We start from the raw sequence: 23,543 nt of genomic DNA, 5'->3' as shown, positions 1-23,543 counted from the left end.
GTTTTAACAAGCAAGGGAGAGGGGACACACCCACTATAAACGTCTGATCTGCCTGTACTAGTGCAAATCAGTTGAGTGTCAGCCCCACCCTTCTTCAACAGCAAATAGTTTCATCCAAGATTGAACCAGAATAGTGTGTCTCTATCCATTCTATTTTGGCGAAACACAACAGACGTGATCAGAGCCTCAATGTACATTTTGCTGGATTTGCTTTCTGTAAAAAAAAAAAAAAAGTGGTGATTTAAGAATTATAAAACATCCAGCCTTCTGAACTACTTGAAATGTTACTATTACTTCAAATTTATAATGAGCTCCCATGACCCCAATTTCCCAGTCATGCAAACATTTGTTCTATGGTTAAAGACCTAGTGAACTGGTACCTGGGAATTTCACGTGTGAGAAAGGGCATATTCCTGGCATGCAGCCTTAATGGAGGTGCACATAAGACACAAAGCCTCCGTGTGCCTTGGGAACATGAACTAGAGACTCAACTGGAAAACTTTCTGTTTCACACCAGTTAGAAACGTAAAATACAGCTACCATAGAGCTTAATTGTACAGTGGTAGTTTCAACTTCTGTATCGAGACAATTTTTTGCATTTTCTTGGGATTGGCCCACAGCTACAGCCATATTGGACAGATGTTTTTAACTCTAAATGCAATGTAGAATTACCTATCATTTCTTTGCTATGCAGATTGAATATTTTGCATGAGCATCCAAAAACACAAGTTTATAGTGTGAACTTTTTATGTTTATTGTTTTCTACCACCAAATGTATTGTCTACAGATGGAAAACTCAAGAGTCTTTGATGGGCGGTGAGGAATTGCTCAAAAAGATTCAGTTACACACAGAGACGTATTACACATAATGTTGGGAAAGGCTAGATTACAGAGTTATCAATATATGTATAGGAGCAATCCTCATCTAAAACTGGTGTTTCAGGGATTCCAAATGATCATACTCAACAGCTGGGCCTATTTGCCAGACTTGGTCAATGGAAAATACCGCTACTTTTCTCCCCCTTATGGTTTCCTACCCTCTCAATTGCCTCTCTGTGAAAAGAAAGTGGCATGCTGCCTTATCGCTGCTGCTCCTTATTACCCTTCAAATGATAGCAGTGAGAGCAGGCACGATGATTAAGCAATGTGGCAGCCTATTTTTATGAGTTTACCTTTAAAGACAACCAAGAGAATTTTAGAGAAGTGGATGGAGAGTTTTACAACTACAGGGAACTGCTGTAGAGTATTTATTTTTGAAAGTCAATGACTTCCTTGCAGTAAGGGTGCTAATCAATAATTAAATAGCTATTTTGAACAATTGTGAAGGTAACATGTTCTTAGAAAAAAAGCATACAGAATTACACTTCTTATAGGAGTGAGCAACCTTTTTGGAGTCACTTCATTTTGCCATAACTTTCAACTTCTTACAAAAGTATGAAATTTGTGCTGTATGAAATTTTTTTTGAATCCTAAAGACTTGGTTTTGTGTTGAGAATTTTGTGGTAATTCTCAACTATAAATATGCAAGTAGGTTTAAAGCAACTGTTTTAAGATATATGTAGTCTAGTTTGGGGTCTCAAAAATGTTATAAATTTTTATTTAGTGTGGTCAAGGCTAATCAAAGGTTCTGGATAATGATTAATATGTAGGTATGTATGTATATATACACACACGTACATTTAAGGATTACTGATTACATTTAAGGATTACATTTAATTACATTTAAGGATTACTAAGCAATTTATACTTGAAACAAAATGTAATCTTTGGTGATTCAGAAAGCATTCTCTTTTATCTTGCAGAATCCTGATATCAAAATCAGTTTTCTGGTAATGAGCCAGTTATGAAATACAGCACAGGAATATAAAAAGGGGAGAATTTCTTCTCCTATGGCCTCAGTTTATAGAACTGGGAGTACTGGAGTTAGAACTGGAAGAGGTGGTGAGTACTGATCTTCTTTTGGATGCATCCTCATATGCAATATGAAAAACCTAAGCTCTATTATCAACAACTGCAATGCCCCCAAATAAAAGGGTCACAGACATCAGGCCCAAAGTATACAGTAGACAAAAAGTTTATAGAGTGCAAAATGACAGGGACCTTGGCCATGAGACTGCAGAATCACATATAACTCTCCAGCATTCCTACTGGGCAATGCTCTATAGATGCACTGCACTGGAACTCACTGTTAACCTTTTCCAACTCAACATGAGAGGGATTATTTTCTCATGAAAACCTATGTCTTAGTTTCAGAAGAGAAAGCAATGAAAACAGTGTACCAAAATTTGCTTTTACAAACTAACTGCACCAGGTTAATAAACTGAACATTTACACTTCTGAATTTCAAGGACCTAAACCTTGTCACATACTCCCCACCCAACTACTCCCCACCATTTTTTTAGATAACATGACATGAAGTAGTTTGGAAACACTTTCAGAAAAAGTTTCTTTATTTCTGTTTATTCATTTATGCGATGACAGTATCAGCAATAGGTAATAGAAACATGCTCTTAAGTTTAAAATTAATTTTCCATTTTGAAAGGTTCAGGACTTTGTCTTTTAAATACTTCAGTCCAACAAAGTAGACAAAAAGTTTATTCCCTTACTTTTATTAAGGTCATACTGGAATAACTATAATAGGCTCTTTAGAATTTAGGTTTCATTTATAGTAACCTGGAGATTTAATCACAGAACAAGACATGTAAGAATGTTATAGCACACACACAAAAAAGTATACAGAATCTTAAAAAGGACAAATTTCAGGGCACTTTCAAATTCTGAGGTGTAAGAAAGCCCTCATGGGGATCCTTAAGTTAAAAGACTCTTCCCTTTAGATTCAGAATGAAACCTATTAAGAATTGTAAGACAACAATGGGCACTGATCACATGGCCCATGGTAGCTGTATTAGATTAGGGATAAATGGAGTCTCCATGTTTTAGTGAAGAGGCCAATGAAAGAAAGGCCAGGAAGCCATTTTAAACTCATGTCCATGGCAGGTATTATCCCACTGCTACCTTTCCAAGGCTTAGCCCTCGAAGTGCTCATACTGCTACTTCTCTTCTTAACATCAACTGTTCTAGGAGCAAACCTCCTGGAAAAAAGGTGGTACAGACTGGAAAAGCAAGACTGTGGGTACAGCAAAGGGGCTCTGTGTGCTCTAGTTGTCTGTCACGATATACAACATCTAACGAGGAGACCAGCTAATCTAGAAATGGACTGTTAACTCTGACTCTAGCATTTTCTTGGGATATATGCTTACTAAACAACTTTTGTGGTTTAGAAAGGCCAAAACTACTTTAATTCTCCTGGACATATTTTACTTTAAAAAAGGGAATATAATAGGCTAATAAACAAAAATAAGAATCTATTTGCTCCTTAACAAATAATATTTCAATGTTTTTATAAAAACAATTCCTTTCAGATACTCTGATTAACTTTTAAATGACATAAGAAAGTTTCAGGATTCTTGAATACCAATATTTTGCACAATTTAAGATACAGCCATTGAGTTTGGCATTTCAAGGAAAAATAAAATTAAACAAAAAAAGGAAAATGGTAACTCACTAAGAAGCGTATGTACCTAGTAAAGTTTAGTCTGTCTTGGATTCTGAAGAAAAAATTAGGCCCAGAATTTTAGTTATCCTAATTACCATCTCAATCAAACAGGATATCTATGTGTGAATTCTAGATAAAAGATAAAATATTTTGAACTAATAAATGTAAGACCCACTGATTGGACTGTTTGTTTAGAACCCGTTTTACTGGGTTTAGATAGGGAAGACTTCAATAAAACTAACTATATATTGAGTTCCACTGATTAAAAATGCAGTTTTAAAAACTCTGCTTTTGTGGTAAATTTCTAGACAAATCATAAATGTAAAGCACAATATTGTAAATATTGTACTGTCTACAGGTACTTGTTGGAGAAGTGAAATGGTTGTATTCAAACTACCAAAATTCTGACCTTTCAAAATAGTAGGTTATCTAAAACAATTTCTTTGAAAATTAGCACTTGCTTTAAACTCTTAAAATGTCAACTTCAATTTAAAAAAAAAGTCCTTACAGATAATTTTTTTTAAATATTCCTTTCAGTCTCAATTATTTTTTACTTTCAACTATATTTTCAACACAGAACCAGTTTCTAAACAATCTAATGAAAAACAGTTGCAATGTAAAACAAAACTAGGCAATCTAATACAACTTGTATAGAAAGTCTGAGTGGGATTTATCAAAATTCAGAATTAAATTTCTATAATAGTGAAAAACTTCTTTCAGTCTCTTCTTAACACTCAAAACCAGCAACTTCCCATGAGACTAGAAAGTTAGCAGAGAGGATCAAACCGATTTAAGCACTGCCCGACTTCTTCTAAAATGATGCACTCTTCTATCCTAGAAAAGACAGAAAAGTCCTTTTTATTTTATTGAAAATTTCCCATTATCACTATGACCTAAGAAAGGTGCAAAATACTTAAAGCATTTATTTTGGGTTTAAAATCTATAAATAATGTGAAAAAAATGTGTTTAAAATCTATAAATAATGTGAAAAAAAATAATGTGCATTCCTGAACTTTGGGCTAAGAAATGTACCAAGGACTAGTTTTATTCAACAATTTTTAAAAGAGAAATCTCAGTAAACTTAGAAACACAGGGCTTAAAATCAATATCATTTTATGTAGCTTCTTAATTAATAATTTGGCAATGATGTCCCAAAGACAGCTGGTGGAAATTGCACGTAATTTTAAAAAGTACTGCTTTTACTAACATAAGTGCATCTGGTAGAAATCATAGCTTAAGAACAGCTCCCCACTTCAATCTGAAACCCTATGCTTTTAGGTTAAAAGACAAAAGTTTTGGCATATTTAAAGGCATATCCTCAATATGTGATGAAGATATATCATTCTTTAGGAAATGAAGGGAAAAACTAAAAATACATGCAAAAATTTCCTTTTACTTTATGTTGCCTGCAGATGGGCAGATAGAAGGAAGTGAAGCCTTACAAAGGAGCTGAGTAAACCAGTAATAACATGAGTATTTTCTTCTCCTGTGCCCTTCTCCTAGGGATTAAATTCCATTGTCATATAAAAAAGGGTGACTCTTGGAAATTATGTAATCTGTCAATAGAGTAATACCCTATTTAGGCTGAAGCCAGAAAAGTGGTCACAAACTCAAGTATCTTCAAAGGTCAGATAGGATACAAAAGATTATGAAGGCCTAGAATTAAAACAACAGAGCGGAATTTACCATGGAAAACAGGGTATATACCCTGTCTCACGGCATTCAAATTCAATTAAAACAATAATAGTAACATTTAGCCAATAAAAATAGGTATACATGCTGGGTAACTGCAGACTACCAACTTTAGTGGACTCCTAGTCCAGAGGAGCAGAAAACTCTGGAATATTCAAAAGGAGGCTTTTGTCTAATACCAGGTGAAAACTCAAGTTTAAAGACTATTTTCTGCTTTGCAAACAAATCGTTTAGGTACTTTAACCTTCAGAACTTTGGGCAAGGTAAGCTGTCATACAACCCCAGTTCTTTCCTTTTAAATTGTACTGTCCATGCAGAATGAAACAAGAGAATGAACATCAACTTGAAATGAATATGTTGATTCCCTGCTGAGAGGATGGCAAGAACTTAACTCTGCTATAGGTATACTCTCCTGCATTATATGAAGTCCTTAGTATACCCTTTAAAAAAGCTTTAAGCTTCATCCTATGTTCATTCACAGATCAAAAAAGCTATTCTACTTTCCCTGTTTTAAGACACAAAGCAATGGTTAAAAACTTTCCTTTGAATGTAAAATGGTGCAGTCATTTGGGAAAAATTCTGCCAGTTCCTTGAAAAATTAAATATAGTTACCATATGACTCAGGAATTCCATTCCTAGGTATACAACCAAGAGAAATAAAAACATATGTCCACACAATAACTTGTACACAAATGTTCAAAGCATTATTCGTCAGAGCCAAATAGTGGAAACAACCCAGATGTCTATCAAGTGATCAACGGATAAACAAAATGTGGTATATCCATAAATAAAAAGTGAAGTACTGATACATGCTGTAACACTGATGAACTTTGAAAACATTATGCTAAGTGAAAGAAGCCAGTCACAAAAGGCCACATATTGTATTATTCTATTTATATGAAATGCCCAGAATAGGAAAATCCTTAAAGAAAGTAGGTTAATAGCTGCCCACAGCTAAAGGAGTTGGGGGGAAATGGAGAGTGAGTGCTAATGGGTAGCAGGTTTATTTTTGGAGTGATTAAAATATTCTAAAATTGACTGTGGTCATGGTTGCACAACTCTGCAAATATACTAAAAAGTATTGAATGACACCACACTTCAAATGGGTGAATTGTATGTGAAGTATATCTCAATAAACCTATTATAAAAAAACAAAAAACAACTTCCCTTTACCAAAGCACAGTATTCCTCCCCTATTAGAGTGACCAATTAGTTCCTTTCCATATTCATAAACTCAGAACTGAAGAGATCTTAGAGACCTTTAGTCCTGTGTCTCTTCATCTTAGATTTGTACAAACTGGAGCCTTAATAAGATTTAAATGATTTGTCCCAGGTGACACAACCAGGATCAGAGACCAGAACTTTCTTAAATTCAAACACCCATGATCTCTTCTATTTCACCAACTCTGAATTAACTTTCATTTTCTACTTAGCTTTTTTTACTGCTTTACTTTTCCTCTTCTTTCCACCCTGTCCAGGTATGTCATCCAAGTGATCAGTTTTTTTTCCTTCCGTGTACTCATAAATTCTGTTTTCTGTATCTGAAATTTTCTCTTTTTCTATTTGGTCAAGCCAACATTCTCTTTCAATTCTCTTCTTTCATGAACCCTTTCAATTATATGCTTCTGCTAAAAGTTTCTTCCCCAAGCACAAACCACACTATATCAAGGTTTGAGCAGCATAAGATACACTGCCAGGTAAAACTCACTCACGTGGTTTACTGGGTTACAGGCAAATGCTGAGAGTTCAATTAAATGCTCTACGTAATCTCAAAATACATATATACCACAGGAAAAAAAAGTTTCATAGCCAACAAATGTGCTTTTTATCCTGTATACTATTGCTTTCATACCTTGAAATAGTCATCTTGAGTAACAACAGAGTTTCTCAGTCTGTTCTCTGGATTAAATAGACAAGATACCACCGTCTGTATGCTTCGGTCCACAGACTTCTGAAATACAAATGTTTTCAGTAATCTAAAGACTATGCCTCCTTTTACTCACTGTAACAAGCTTTTTAGAAAAGTTTAATACATATTCTTATTTCTAAAGAACTCCTACGTAATTCATAACTCTTACCAAATGTCACAGTGTGTAACTTTTGTACCAAATTTAAAAAACATTTTAGCATCTTAGTGATAAGAGTACTGGTTTAAAAAGCTCAATTTAGTAAAACGCATAAGATATTTGCTCAGGGCTCTATAATTTTTCCTGTTTGATAAGAAACAGTGAACTTCAACGTTTCAAGAGAAAATATCCAGGGTGAAACCTGATAATATACTATACTGTAAGCTATTTTTTCAAATTTTAAATCGTGTTATCAAATCGGAATTTTTTCACCCTACAGTTCAGGAGTTTTCAACGTTTTTTTTTCCACTGAGAAACACATGAATCAAGTTCACACACTCCAGTGGGAATCTTTCAATTTTATGCATATTCCTGTCACATCAATTACTTCCGCATTCCTACCCATTCAAGAAAACACAGGAGAGTTCAAGAGTGAGAGCACTGTTATTACAGGAATCTGCTCTAACGATTAAAAAAAAAACCAAACAACTACTCTACCTATTTCAGTATTTCAATTATTACTAGCAACTCTACCATGCTTGAGAGCTGCTACCACATATAATGTTATAGAGAGAATACCATAAATAATTGTGGTAAATGTTTAAATTGGTAAAAGACAAAATAGACACAATTCATACTAATCCCTCTTTTGAAGAGGAGAATTTCTTGAGGAAACTTGCCCATTGCATTCTATCAAATCACGTTACAATGTTTATTAAAGTATGGTTAAAAAACAAACAAAAAAAGAAAATGGAAGAAAGGACAACTGAATCAGAAATTATATGTATACATTCAAAGTCTGTATATGTATACATTGAAATTTCATCAACTTTTACATAAACTGCCAGATTATCAATCATACAAGCTCTGTAATTTATGGCTTCCATATTTAAATTCAGGCAAAGATGCTTGCTTCTCCAAGAGTTATTAAAACTTGAAAAATATATGAAAATATAAATACTAATAAACAAAATTAGATGTTTGCCTTTTGTGGGCCATTTCCAGAAGATGGAGTAGCTTCATGAACTGAGCATTCACTTGTCAAAACTTCAGCTCCTGCATCAACTTCATTACAGTGGTAGTTAACTGCTGTATAAGCCTACATTTAAAATGATAGAAGTGTAAATAAAGAGACGTAGGTTAGATAAATTTCTAAACAATCTACTCTTCAAAATGGTGCACTAATATTGAAAGTTTAAATGGGATTGTGTTGAAATTCAATTACATTACTTCAGAGACTTTATTTTAAACTGAACAGTTGAAATGCAGTAACTCAGCCTTCTATCTTGAAATGTCTTCCAAGCTTCAGCATAATCACAGTTAGAAGGGCTCTAAGAAAAAGAAACTCTAACACGTAGTAAGGGAATGGGGATTTCCCAGTGTCTGAGACTTTTAACTCATATTATAATCTTCAAATATCCAATCCTGATGACAGACAGAAAGTAACAAAGGCTCAGGTTTTAGATGTAGCACTCTCTTTTGTTTTATTCCTTTTCTTATATTATATATAACTGCATTAATGGCAAAACATTTCTTTCTCTTCAACGGATTTTTTCATGGGTAGAAAACTAGAGGTAAGATTCAATACTAATTCTAAATCTGTAGAATTAAACTTAGCATACATATCAATACTACCTTACTTGGATTATATTCTATCAACAAGTAACTGAGCACCTGTTGTACACAGAGCAGCCATTGCTTAAGCACACAAAAACAAACTAAGAAACAAAAAACAGTTTCTCCCATGGGGGTATATACTTGGGTGGACGAGAAATTAATAAAACATAACACATAATGTAAAAGGGCATTTTAAAATATTTGTAAGCATACATGATACGGCAAAGAAACATACAATGGTCAAACAAAAAAATACTTTAAACAACAGTAGGTATGTTTGGGTAATTCACCTTACCGGAGGTATAACATAACTCCTTTGTTCCCCAACAGGCCACTGTGGCGGCATCTTAAAAAAAAAGGGGGGGTGGGGGAAATAACTACTATTTAAATATTTCTATGCATTTTCACAAAGACATGATAGACAATGTTGAGGTATTATTCATGCTGGCTCCTTGAACTTGTTATGATAAAAGAAACAGAATGAAAGAAAAAGTACTTTATGTTTCTAATACTTGAGGATTTTATTGCTACTTTCATATATAAACCACCTTTTTCTCAAGTTTCTGGAGTTGGTTTTCAGGAAAACTCAAAGATAGTTGTTCTTTGAATTTATTATCATAAATATGGTCCTATATATGGGCAGAGATTCAGAGAACACCTATCTTAAAGTAGCCAGCTAAAATAAACACTACCAAATATAATTGGAATTCAATGCTCTAAGAATTGAGTAATCATTTTATTTGAACTTATCTCCCTAGAAAAATTTATGAAAGTTAGCCTGGATGTTTCAGCTATTTGACAGCAAAGAGGGAAGAATACATTTTGAAACATAAAAAGGAATATCAAATCTTATAAGACAGTACAAGAGAAAACTTCTTGCTAAGTACACTGCTGTCAAAATATCATTCTCTTATTATTTCTAAACAATATAGAGGCCCTAATTCTAGACTAATGCTAAGTTTTTTCTTAAATTTTAGGCAAACTCAACTAGTTTAAATGACAAACTATTAGGGAAATTTATATAAATAAAAGCCTTAATAATATTTCAAAGCAAGTCATTTTGTTCCCTCCTAAATTACCTGATAATTATATACAGGCAGCTGATATCCAGTGATGACCTGGACTGGTGAACTTGGATAAGGAGGATATGCCTGAAAATAAAGTTTACAGAAAAAATGGATTAACAAGGTAAATTTTTAAAAAGTAGAAAGGAGGAATATTATTCCCAATATAAGAAGAATGAGAAAATAAAGAAATCTTAATTATTTTTCTATATACAATGAAGGATTCTGTTCAAGTAACTGGCTTCATGAAGAAAAAATTATTCTCTATCAAAAGTTAGCCTTTTGGGTGAGGAGGGATAAATGGGGAAGTGACTGATTTTGCCAGCATAAGTTTATCTTATTTGTATATTTATCCCCACCCAGAAGTTCCTTCTTACACCGCTTATAAGGTTCCTTTAGGATAGATTTCCATGTTAAAGTTCTATTAATACACCTGCTATTTCTTTGTAAAAATACTTTTAGGCAGTTCTGTATTTCTTTGACAACATAGTGAGGTAATATATAGTCAATGTGTGGTCTTCCTATAGACTTTATAGCTCTTTCTGTACTTTACTTCTAAAAGTTAAGGGCCACATAATAACCCCAAACTGGAAAAGAAACAGTACAATGTCTTACATCTTTCAATACATATTGATTGAGAATATCTAGGTAGTAGCATTCATGCATGCACGCAGAATAGGTAATAGCTCACAGTATATGTTAGGAACAAGTAAGGCTTTTCTTCTAGCCATGTTCAGAGAAACAAAAATAAGAAAAGATATACCCTAAACTTCAGGTAGATGAAAAATGTAAACAAAGGAGAGACACTGTAGAACTATTTCACTATTATTTTCTGTCTTTTCCTGCAAATCAAATGTCTTTTAAACTAAAGAAAGTAAAATGAACTAAGAAGAAAATAAATGTTATTTATCATCAAAAGGAGACAGTAAGTATTCCAAATCCCACTTCAAGTATTAAAGTAACTAGGACCAGAAAAATTATATACCAGAAACTCATAGAATTTACAAATATAGTTCAATGATCAGAAACCAATCCATTCTAGAACCAGAATACATCCAAAAGTCAGTAATCTATATGAGGAGGTATCTGGAAATCACTGCAAATACAGAACAGCCAGAAGAACTGCTAACCTTAGAGAAGAATAAACCAGACAGACATGAGGAAAGCTGCCTTCAAATATTTTAGGAGTAATCATATGGGGGGAAAAGGGAAGAGATATGTTCTATGTGGCTACAGAGGTAAACTCTAAGATAAATACTTACAAAGCATACAGAAACAGATTTTAGCTTAGTATAAGGAATAATGCTAAGAATGACAGATTTTTAACAAAAGTAATAGATTTCCCATCACTCAAAGTATTCAAACAGGGACAGGATTATCACTTATCATGGAAATTGTGGCTCTAATTCCAGAGAGGGTTAAAAGGAGAGACTGGGTTACTTTTAAGGTACCGCCATCTACAAGTCTCCAATACTATAATAAATGAAGAAACAAGAATGTAGGTAATTTTTACCTGAACATATTGAGTAATAGGATTCATCATGGTTGGAGGCTGCATGTAAGTTTCAGTGTTTGGATTACTCCAGACACTCTGAAACTGTGGTGGTGGTGGAGGATTAAAAACCAAAGGACGTGGCTGCACATGATAAGCACCTTTTTAAAGAATAAAAAAACAAAGCTTATTTTTAGTTCTGAAAAGCTAAATTTGTCAACAAGAACAATTCCTTTCTTTACTCACATAAATTTTGTTTCCTGATTGCAGGGCCAAGTTTCAGCTTTTTACCATGGAAATTTATTTGTGACTGAAAATAAACAGTAACAAAAGTAGAATCAATTTCCAAGTCTTTACTTCTAAGACTTCGGTAAACATCCAAAGTCCTCTAAAATTCCCACCATCAGAGAAGATTAGCAGTAGGAATGTAGCAAATCAAAATTTATCAGCGTGAATCTACCTTACTTACTCTCACTACTCTAGACAAGCGTCTGGAGGTTTCTCAGAATTTGATCAAAAACCTTTACACTGTTTCTGACCTTTCCTATCTCGAGCTCATGAAGCTAGATGCCCAATCAAAAATAAATAGGTTCTGACAAACTATGTAAGATTACTCTGAGTTTGGATTTCAAACAGGAAGTCTACCTCTTTCTATATTTTATACAAGACTGAGTACACATTCACGACTCAAACAATACTGAACATTGCATCCATAACTAATTAAGAAATTTTTTCCATAATAAGATTACTTACTTCTACAATCTTCTGCACATCCACATCATTATAAAATGAAACAAATCCATAGCTAGAAAGGCAGATAAATGAAGTATGAAATCACCACTAAATAACAGCACATGGTTTAAAAGTTATAGTGTTCTACTAAATAACTGAGAGAAGTGATAATGATAAAGGATGAAGAACACACTGAGATAAATATTGATAAGATGCATATGACAGATCCTCTATAAATATTATTGCTTTTTGTTTTCTTACTTTGATCTATGTCAGAATGCACTAAGATTAAGGTAGTGTGGGAACCTCAGTAACAGAAAATTCCTATCTATAAACCTGAATTTAATTTATTATCTATGGTAAGATGGTTAAAATTTAAAATTCTGTGAAATATGTAAACAAAACAACTCTGATAAAACTGATTAATCCATTTACGTGAAATAAATGAAGATGGGAAATATTTAAATACAAACACTAGGAAAATGATTAAATAAGAGTTAGCAGCAAACTTTTATCCTCTACATGACAGAAACTAACAAAACAACAAATTTCATTTATACAAGTATAAGAATATAAGTTTTGAATTCTTCTCTGATACACTACAGATGCTATAGTTCAGATCTTTTTTATAATATATACTGAACGTTTTACTCACCCTTTGGACACACCAGTTCGATCCGTGATTATCTTCACTTCTTTTACTGAACCATATCTAGCAAAGAAACTTCTAATTTCGGTTTCATCCATCTATGGAAAAGAATTTGACTTCAAGAGTAAAATTTCAGCATCCAAAATTTTTAATTATACTATAAAACAGGTTTGATGATGTGGAAGTATCTCCCCCAAGTACCCCAAACTACCTATAGCTCTTTGTTAAAGGTATTTTTTAGTCCCTATAGGTTAAACATAAAACCAATTCCAAACCTGCATGAAGTACAAAAAAACCTTATGTTTGCAACAGGGCCAAAATCTCATATTCACAAAATACTTTTAAAATAAATGAAATATCAATACAATACCCTAACATCAATTCCACCAACAAAAATGGTGTTTGGCATGATTTTGCCTTCTGGTAAAACATAGCCTTGGCTGGTTGTAGCCGATGAGGACTGGGTGCTGGCCTCTCTTGAGATAGTTGAGTTTGGAGTCTCAGGGTTTGCAGCAGACTGTAAATTAGAAAGCAGGTATCATCACCAGACATACAGGCAAAAACCATACAAGATGTAAAATATAATTTTGGTATTTAAAGTAGAAAATATTTTCATATAAATTACTTTCATTTAAATTAGTCATCAATACAGCTTAGTTCAGGCTCAGGATTTAAAGTAATCAGATTAGATCAGTGTGAAATTTTAACAAAGGGGTATAGTACTTCCTTAAGTTCAGTGTTGCTCATCACCATCTCTTGTAACAGTGCTGTAGAATACTGATTTTATATTGAGTTTGTGACAACACTACATGAACTGGTAAAAAATAACTGGAAAGTTCAGATTTGTAAAAAAAATTAAGTTATTAAAGTCATCCTGCTCTGTGCCAATAAGCAAATTTTCATTTTACTAAGGTTCTTATTAAAAAGCATGATAAATCTTCAAAAAAGATAAAATTTTTTTAAAAGCTACATTAAAAAGAAAATGAACATAAAAGTTTTAAACCGATTTGTTTTGCCACATCTTTCTATTTACCAAAATTAACATGGATTTTATAATTATAATGCAGTCATGCATCACTTGATGGGGATACATTCTGAGAAGTGTGTCGTTAGGCAATTTTGTTGTTGTGCGAACATCATAGAATGTACTTACATAAACCAAAATGGTTTAGCCTACTACACACCCAGGCTATATGGTACAGCCTATTGCTCCTAGGCTACGAACCTGTACAGCACATTACTGTACTGAATACTGTAGTCAACTGTCACGGAATAGTAAGTATTTGTGCATCTAAAAACAGAAGAATATGTTTACAGTAAAAATATGGTATCCAAGATAAAAAACAGTACACCTGTATAGGGCACTTACCGTGAATGGCGAGTGCAGACTGGAAGTTGTTCTAGGTGAGTCAGTGAGTGAGTGGTGAGTGAATGTGAAGGCCTAGGACGTTACTGTACACTACTGTCAACTTTATAAACACTGTACACTTAGGCCACACCTAAACTTACAAAAAATGTTTTTCTTTCTTCAATAATAAATTAACCTTAGCTCACTGTAACCTTTCCACTTTGTAAACTTTTTCATTTTAACTTTTGACTCTTTCGTGATAACACTTAGTTTAAAACACAAACATATAGCTGTACAAAAATATTTCCTCTTTTTATATCTTTATTTTATAAGCTTTTTTCTATTTTTAAATCTTCTAATTTTTTTACTTTTTAAACTGTTTTGTTAAAAACTAAGACACACACACATTAGCCCAGGCCTCCATAGGGTCAAGATCATCAATATTACTGTCTTTCACCTCCACATCTTGTTCCACTGGAAGGTCTTCAGTTTGTTTATACCAGCATCACCATAAGCATATGAGCAATGTATTGCACTACGATGTTATGACGGCTACGATGTCACTAGGCAACATGGATTTTTCAGCTCCATTATCATCTTATGAGACCACCGTCATATATGTGGTCCGTTCTTGATCGAAACATCATTATACAGCATATGATTGTACTTCCTGTGTTAGTATTCCTGCTTTAGTTTGGAAATGGGTCATGAAAGCATTATTTGCTCACATATCACAACTTCTGCTAAAAAAAGGGTTTATAATTCTTTTCCCTAATGCTAGGGTATTCAAAGAAGCTTTTGAAATAAAATTTTTCTTCTGGAGTAACACCAAATCAGTCCCACAGATAATTCTAATTTTCACAGTAGGCTGATATAAATGACACCATCTTTATTTTTAGATAAAGAGACTCACACATGAAACATTATTTTTCTGGCTTCTGGTCAGAACTCTGTCTTTAGTCTTTCCACTCTAAAGTTAATGTAATTTTTTCTGCAGCAGAATTTACTGGTAATATATATGTTAGAAAAGCAGTATAGCATAGTGAAACAAAAATAAACTTAGTACGGAGATCGAGGTTCATGTCTCTTACTAGGTTATAAGCCACTTACTTGGCAGATATTTATCTCTGGGGAAATTACTTTGAGAATGAAGTGAGATAACGTGTAAATTCATTTTGTAAAGTATAGAGTGGTATGCCAACATAAGTTAGTGTCCTGTTATATACATTTATTTTCAATAGGTTAAAAAAGTTTCTTTCGTGATTTTATTATTTACTTATTTTGTAGATACTTTATTAACAACTAATCTGAGTTGAAACTTCAAGAAACTACTTTATGGAACATCTACTCATTTGAAATTAATTTATGAAGTGCCTACTGATTCTAAGAGGTAAATACAAAAGGCTGAGAGAGAAATAAAGCTATCATACCTCTGTTTCTGGAGGAAAACAAAAGGAAGGACCAAAAAACACAACTGATAGGTATTTTTAAAAAGGTATAGATAGTAATTTTTATATTTTCTATAATTTTTATAGAAATTAGTAACAGTAAGGAAAAAGTAGAAAGACTTCCTATTTTGTTAGATACTAGAAGTTACTGATAAATTTAAGATTCTACAAACTGCTATACTAATTAGACATGAAATCAAAACTGTCAAATCATCAAATTTGAGCATTTTGACTTTTCTCTATTAATTTGTGCTTATATTTGCTATTTTGTGTTTCTATTTGAATACTTCCTAACCCTTTCCTTCAACTATGGTACAGTGATATTTCAGGACAATGAACTGGGAAAGAGTAAACTATTTCTAAAGTTTTCTACTTTTTTTTTTAAAGATTGGCAGCTGGGCTAAGATCTGTTGCCAATCTTTTTTTTTCCTCCTTCTTCTCCCCAAAGCCCCCCAGGACATAGTTGGATATTCTAGCTGTGAGTACCTCTGGTTATGCTATGTGGGATGCCACCTCAGCATGGCCTGATGAGTGGTGCCATGTCCTCCCCCAGGATCCAAACTGGCGAAACCCTGGGTCACGGAAGCGGAGCACGAGAACTTAACCACTCAGCCATGGGGCCGGCCCCTCCACTTTTTAATGTTGTATAATTTTGATTTTTTCTAAATGAGACTAAATTATATAAGCCACATACCTTGAAGTACTGAGAACTTGACTAGATCTCCCTTCGCTACAATTTACCAATACCTTTCAATTAGCTCATTCAAAAATCTAAAACACAAATAAAACAAAACAGTGGTTCTGAAATTCTTGTAGACTTTCTTTTCTCCTTCACAATTTCCCCTTCAATTGTGGATGAACTCTGGATATCTTTTTATTTGATAAACTACAATATTATCTGTCTGTGAACCATAATGGATAGATTTAATTTAGAGGTGCCAGATGATAAGGGGTTATGATAATGTACTGATTTTCAACAAGGGGAGAGCTAGTGTGGCCCACGGGCATTACCAGTTGTCACAATTGAGGGGTGCTCCTGGTATCTGGTGGGTGAAGACCAAGGATACAATAAACATCCTGTAATGCAAAAGAGAGCCCCCTACAACAATTATCTGGCCCAAAATTTGAATAGGGTCACAGCTGAGAAGCCCTGTAATAGTGTCGCCAGAATTGAAGGAGAAAGTTCTAATTCTCATATTCTATTTACAAAAGTATAATGAATACTTGAGACAACTGAAACAGTCACTTGACAAAAAGAAAAAAAGTCATTAGATATTAGAAGTAGTTTGGTTTGGGGCTGTACAAACTGGCTGCCTGCTTATTGGAATATTAAATATAAAATTCAGCAAATCATTTTATTAGTGTCATTAACGTCTCAAATTAAGGAAGGCACCATCATGTCTTAGGAATCAGCCAGCAGGTGGCACTCAAAGCCAACAAAGCAAAGAACTCCATTTTAACAAGACTGAACAGCAGGGATTTTTAAACTCCTATTGTGTGTGTATTTATATCATTATAATTCATATATACAACATCCACAACCAATAGACAACCTTTGCTTACTTCTAAACTATTGCCAAAAATACTCCACAAATGAATACTTAAGTTAAAGCAAAAAGTTTGATGTTAAAATATTAATCTTAACTATCAACAGCACACAAAAAATAAATTGCATGTAAATTAAATAAGTAATTATTTTTCTTAATTATACCTTCAAGTGAGTTTGTAGGTTTTGAAATGAGTAATGCTGGGATATTAAGTAGGGATGAACTTGGAGGCCATCACATATACAATTCTCATCATTGCAATCTACAGTAATATAGTCCCTGTTCTACTTGGGTAACCAAACTACAAAGATAACTAAAAGCTGAAAAAAAGTTTATCATTACTAAAGTTCCTAGGTTAGCAGCTCTTTGAAACATTATTTCATTCAAATGCTACGTCTGCATGTAAGCAAACTGAGATCTATGTACACTGACCAGGAATACAGTCTATAATTTGTAATCATCACAGTTATATCACAAAAGGAAGGAGCTAATAAAGAGAAAAGCTAAAATTAAGGAAATAGGAAATGAAAATCAGAATAAAACCTTTCAAGTAAATCTAAGAGTAGACTCCTGGGGAAGAAAAATCCAACCAACAAATAGACAATCCTGGCAAAGCTAAGCAAGAAAAAAGGCAAGAAAGCAAAAATATGCATTAATTGTTAAAAAGGGGATATGACCACCGATTATAAGAGAACGCTATGTATAAGCTTACTGGGCGTAAATCTGGAAATCTTACTGAAATGGCCAACTTCCTAGACAAATGTAAATTTTTAAAAGCAACCTGAAGAAAAGAAAGAAAACTTGATTGCTGGCTTAGTTTCACTAGGAGTTTTCAAACTGTAGAGAGACAGTTTGGGGGGGGACACATCAAGACAGAAACAATGGTAGATAGAAGAGAGAGTAGAAGAAAAAGAAAATTCACGTTTTTCTTAAAAAAATTTTCAGAGAAATGAGGAAAAAAGAATATCTCTCAATACATTTTACAAAACTAACACCATTTAAATAACAAAATCTGATTAAGACACTCCACCCTTGTTCCCACCAGAAATGCAAAATTCCAGCAGTATATTAAAATATACAATTAAGCACAGTTTACATTGGAAATGAAAAGATGGTTCACTCTTAGGCAATCTGTTACTGTAACTCACCACTGAAAAAGCACTTCATAAAATACAGCATTTTTTTAATTTAAAAAAACTCAAGCAAAATAGAAATAGAAGAATCTTATTTTCTATGGATCTAATTCTAAGCCATCATCAGGCTTCAAGTGAAATACTAGACATTTCCATTTTGGGAATAACGGCACCTCCTTATCACCACTATAATTTTTTTCCATTATATATGACACAGGGTTAATATTAATATAGTGTTCTTATAAATCATTAAGAAAAAAATAACTATCCCAATAGAAAGGTGGATTAAGAATTTATAAAAAAGAAATGTAAAAAGAGCTAATGACAAACTTCAACTTCACTAGTGATAAAATAAAAAGCACATCAACACAGTGAAATATTTTCCAGCTGTTAGAATGGCAACTTTAAAAGTATAATACCTCCCATTGTAAAGAGTGTGGAGAAGAGATCCTTTACACATTATCAGAGGGAATATATACCAGTATATGCTTTACCAAGAGTAACTTAAAAAGATATAATTTAAAATTGTTATAAAATGGGAATAAGCCTTTCACCCCGTAATTTCACTCCTAGCAATCTATTTCAAGGTTTTAATAGAATAAGCATGCTAAAACATCTGCACAAAGATACTCATTATAGTACAGTTTTCACATAGAAAAATTAGTCATTATAAGACAATTTCACAACATAAGTAATGGTACCATCTTTTTTTTTTAAAGATTGGCACCTGACCTAACAAACTGTTGCCAAGCTTTTTTTTTCGCCTTTCTACTTTTTCTTCCCAAATCCCCCCCAGTACACAGTTGTATATTCTAGTTGTGGGTCCTTCTAGTTGTGGCACATGGGATGCAGCCTCAGCATGCCCTGAGGAACAGTGTCGTATCTGTGCCCAAGATATGAACCAGCGAAACCCTGGCCCGCCAAAGCGGAGCACATGAACTTAACCACTTGGCCGAGGCTGGCTCCAGTAATGGTACAATCTTACACTCTAACATTATACCTTCAAAAATTTTTTCGGTGAGGAAGATTGGCCCTGAGCTAACATTTGTGCCAATCTTCCTCTACTTTATGTGGGACACTGCCACAGCATGGCTTGAGGGCCCGGGCTCGGTGGGCACCCATAATCCGCACTGTGAACCCTAGGAGGCCAAAGCCGAGTGCCCGAACTCAACCACTATGCCACCTGCCGGCCCCTCAAAATTACTTTAAATTTATCTTTGGAATAACGCCCACTATCAATTGAAGGACACAGACTGTAAAACAGTATTACACAGCATGGTACAACTTTCGTAAAATAACCACTACCTATCTACATACAACACGTGCATAAAAACAATTCAAAAGGGCACACACACGCCAAAACTTTAAGAGGGGTTATATACGTGAGGATTAAGATGGATTTCTATTTTCTTACATTAATTATTTTCAAATAACTTAATATGCTACTTTAACAATCAGAAAAAAATCAATAAAGCTATTAGCATCTACCCTCTTTTCCTCTAAAAGATGGAGAGGGAAAAAATTATTGTAACTAACTCCTTATAGTAACTCATAGTGATTATTAATTATTAAAATGAATAACTACGTGACCCAATTATTACAAATGTTATTATCTATAATCATAAATTTTCATTTTACTATCTATATGTACTAATATAAACTAAACAGATTTCCTCACTTTACCTCCAAAAATGGAGACTAATCGTTACGACTACAAAGCCACACCCGCAGTACACACAACATTTCTGACTCGGGTCGGTCAGAAGCCCTCCCAGACTGCGCGTCGCGGGGCTGAGGCAACTCCAGGCATCTACGAAAACGCAGGCAAACGGACACCCCAAAGAGAAGGAAGACTGAGCACATTTTGCTCCGAGTCCCGGGTTTGGCGAGAGGGACAAGCGTCCCCGACGCCGACGCCCCAGCCCTCCCCGCCATGCGCCCCAGGAGCTAAGGCCCTCCGCCCGCGCGCGGCCATCATGGCGTCCGGCTCCTCTGAGGCGGTCGCACGAGGGAGCCTCCGCCGCCCCCTCCCTGGCATGAGGGGCCACCGCGCAGGCGCCGCAGCCCAGCCGCCTCAGCCGCGGCCCCGCGCCGCCCCACCCCCCCAGCGGGTGTCCCCATTCCCACAGCCTCCGAGGGCCCCCAACCCCGCCGCCCCACCCTCGCCAGGGCGGGAAGGCGCCGCCCTCGGAGCCCGGGCCTCAGAGGCAGCCCGCGAGGCCCTCGGAGCCCACTGTAGGGCGCGTTCGGTTCGCGCGGCCCGCGCCGCCATCTCGCGGAGGCCGCCTCAGCGCAGGAGCAGCGCGGAAAAGGAGGCCGGTGGGGGGAGGGGACAGAGCAGGCCGCCCGCGCCCCAAGTCCCAGCCAGCCCAACACCCAGGCCGCCCGCAGGGCCCAGCAGGCCCGCGCTAGGAGCGAGGCGGTGGCGTACAGGCCGCGGCCCCGCACGTGCTCGGCGGGCGGGGCGCGGGCGGCAAGCGGGCGGGTTCGAGGCATCCTCCCAGCCGCCCCGCCTGCCCTCGGGGCCGTGTAGGCCGCGCCCTGGCTGCCAGCTGGCCGCCCCCACTCCGGCCCAGCCTGCACTGCACCGGGCAGGCGCCCCACCACACTAGGCCGAGCGTCGGCGCCCACCGCCCCTCAGGCCTCCTCTCCTCAACTCACCATGATGGCGGCAGCTCGCAGTTCCCACCGCTGAGGCTCGAGGAGGAGCAGAGGCCGGCTTCTAGCACCACTCTGGGGGCTGCTGTTAAGGCTGCCCGTGCTCACTGCCCGGCTTCGACTGGGCGAGAGGAGAAGAGTCAGACGAGGAAGGACCAGCAAAGGTGGGAGCCGAGGCGGACGAGCCGAGAGGCAGCGGCGAAGCTGAGGGGGGCAGGCTGACTGAGGCGTGGCCGCGGGGCCCGTGGGGCTCTGCGCCGGGTACGGCTCGGAGGGCGGCCTCAGCCAATGGGCGGCACGCCCCCGCCCCCTGCGGGGGGCCCTGGGGGGGCACCGGCGCCCCGGCAGGGATGCTCAGGGGGTGCACAGGGGGTGCGCGTGGGCCGGCAGCATGCACCCGGGAGGCGTCGCCCAGACACAGACAGGTCCACGGACACACCAACGTGACAGTGCCACTGAAGGTCACTTGACATAAGTATGCGTACTTAAATGTATGTTAAAGTTAAAAAAAACTTAATATGTCTAGGCTCTAGTTTCAAAATGGCGTCCTGAATGCACGGGATTAGTCCAATCATAATTATCCCTATCGCCGGCCCCCAAATCAAATACCTACAGAAATAGAAAATAGAGACAAGTCTATGGAAAATAGGGAAGGAGACATCAAAAGTCCAGAAACTTGGACGCCTGCTGTCAAGTTTGAGGTGGAAGAAATAGGAGCTGAGCAGCCCGATTTGCTGTTCAGGATGTTCATTCCTTCAAGAAAGGTTTGTTGAGTGCCTGCGATTGCCAGGTACTGCAGATGGAGGAGTGAAGAAAACGGGCAAACATTTCTTCCCTCAGGGAGTTTAAACTGTAAGTGGGAGAGTTTACCTTCTAGGCCTTACAAGCAGCAGCTAGGCCTACCTAGAGAATTCTAGAACATTCTCAAGGTCAGAGAAACAGGGCCCAGAGCGAGGGGAGCTGTGAGGTAGTTGGTGGAGCACATCATGCAACTTTGGAAACCACTTCAGCACCCTCTAGGCACAGGAGGTAACTAGCTATGACTTTTATCCTCAGACTTCACTTTTGTACTGATAGAAAGCATTAAACGGTTATTTTGTGAGTTGGCAAAATGGTGGACTTTGTAACCTGAATACTGTATATCAGTACCAACACTTAGCATTACTGAATAAAATAATGACTAACTTTATTTTTGATATGCAGCTAAACCTATAAGAAGTGAAGAGAAATCCCAAGATGCTAGAAATTAAAATAAATTGAAAACCAGAGCAGTGACTTGTTGAACTGGTTCTTCTCTGGCCCTGAGTGCGAGGGCTGGGGTGTAGTTTGACCCAAAAAACTAGTTTGCTCTGGACTTTCCTGGTTTTAGCACTAAAAAACCCCTGCATTCCTGGAAACCAGGTCCCAGGCAAACAAGGATAGTCAGTCATCCCAGGTGAGGGCAAGATGTCTCTGGAACTCAAGCCTGGAAGTATAGGGGCAGGAGGTGAGGGTCTGGAGTAGGTGGTGGGAGCTGGAACTCAATACACTACAAAAGGCCGTTGTCCCTGAAAGACCTCGTCCTCAGGAAAAGAGGAGACGAGGGAAAATATCGAACACCCAGTGGACAAGCAGACGAGGAAAGTTGTTCCACTTCTGGATGAAAAGAAAAAAATTATTTACCTCTATGAAATATTGAAACCCTAGACCTGCATTTCACAAGAGTTTGGAGTTTAAATTTATAGCACATGTGTGTTGTTAGAATCTCAACATCTAGAAATTGATTCCCCCAACCCCCACCACCTCCCCCAAAAGATCCCAGACAAGGTGCATTTGGAATGCCTGGCAGAAATAAACATAAAACCAACCTGGAGGGATGCTTCCATAAAAGGCTGAAAGGGATTGTCATAAGAAAAGGACCCTTTAAAGAGAAGCTCAGGGTGAAAAATTATAAAACATTATTTACCATGAATGAGAATGGCAGACAACAAAGAAAATTAAAATGCCCAAAAATTACAGAAGCAGCTTATTTTGGATTGAGTGTGTCTTTGCTTTTTCTCTCACCTTATTTGGAGTAATATATTCCATGTCTATTTTAAGGTGATTATTCTATTTTAACATGTAAACTTAAAAGTCTAGAACTAATAAATATCTTTACTGTCCTCTTGAATAATTCAAAGTGCTTGGGATGTTTTAACTCTGCACATCGCCTCCCGTTTTATAAGCTATTATCATTGTTATTCACTACTTTAGTTCTATTCTGTATTCCTCCTATAAATTAGACCATGAGTTTTAGACCCACCCACATGTGTAAAAACATTTTCTTACCATTTCTTTGCATATCTGTGATCTTCCTTCTGGATTATTTCCCCTGCGCCTGAAATAAGTTCTATAGAATTCCCTTTAAGGAGAGGATGATGTGGTAAACTCCCAGGTTTTTTCTCACCTGAAAGACTTTCATTTTGCCCTTTTTCGTTGAAGATAATTCTACTGGATATATAATTCTAGGTTTACCGTTGTCTTTTTTTTCTCGGAATATTGAACATATTATTCCATTATCTT

General features: G+C 36.5%; 1 protein-coding gene across 1 annotated transcript; it reads right to left on the bottom strand.

Annotated features, from left to right (window-relative positions):
* Positions 1 to 2,467: 2,467 nt before the first annotated feature.
* On the bottom strand, positions 2,468 to 19,466 carry DAZL (deleted in azoospermia like). Its single transcript, XM_070492561.1, has 11 exons — positions 19,410 to 19,466; positions 13,239 to 13,385; positions 12,875 to 12,966; positions 12,241 to 12,292; positions 11,734 to 11,797; positions 11,509 to 11,648; positions 10,011 to 10,082; positions 9,227 to 9,277; positions 8,300 to 8,413; positions 7,101 to 7,199; positions 2,468 to 4,390 (listed from the first exon to the last, which is right to left on the bottom strand). Exons 1-11 carry the CDS (start codon positions 19,464 to 19,466, stop codon positions 4,337 to 4,339), a joined length of 942 nt encoding a protein of 313 aa, XP_070348662.1. The 3' UTR covers positions 2,468 to 4,336.
* Positions 19,467 to 23,543: the final 4,077 nt, after the last annotated feature.

The sequence above is a fragment of the Equus asinus genome, chromosome 21 (assembly GCF_041296235.1).
Source record: "Equus asinus isolate D_3611 breed Donkey chromosome 21, EquAss-T2T_v2, whole genome shotgun sequence".
Lineage (NCBI taxonomy): Eukaryota > Metazoa > Chordata > Mammalia > Perissodactyla > Equidae > Equus > Equus asinus.
Note: the sequence above shows the minus strand (reverse complement) of the source record. Positions and strands in the feature narration are given on the sequence as shown.

Excerpts from the sequence above, each read along its gene's own strand:
- DAZL (XM_070492561.1), bottom strand. The coding sequence starts at position 19,466 with ATGGGTGCCCACCGAGCCCGGGCCCTCAAGCCATGCTGTGGCAGTGTC. Across the intron at positions 12,967-13,238 it reads TTGGTGGAATTGATGTTAGG|ATGGATGAAACCGAAATTAG; the intron begins GTATTGTATTGA and ends TCTTTTCCATAG. Across the intron at positions 8,414-9,226 it reads GGAGTTATGTTATACCTCCG|GCTTATACAGCAGTTAACTA; the intron begins GTAAGGTGAATT and ends TTTTAAATGTAG.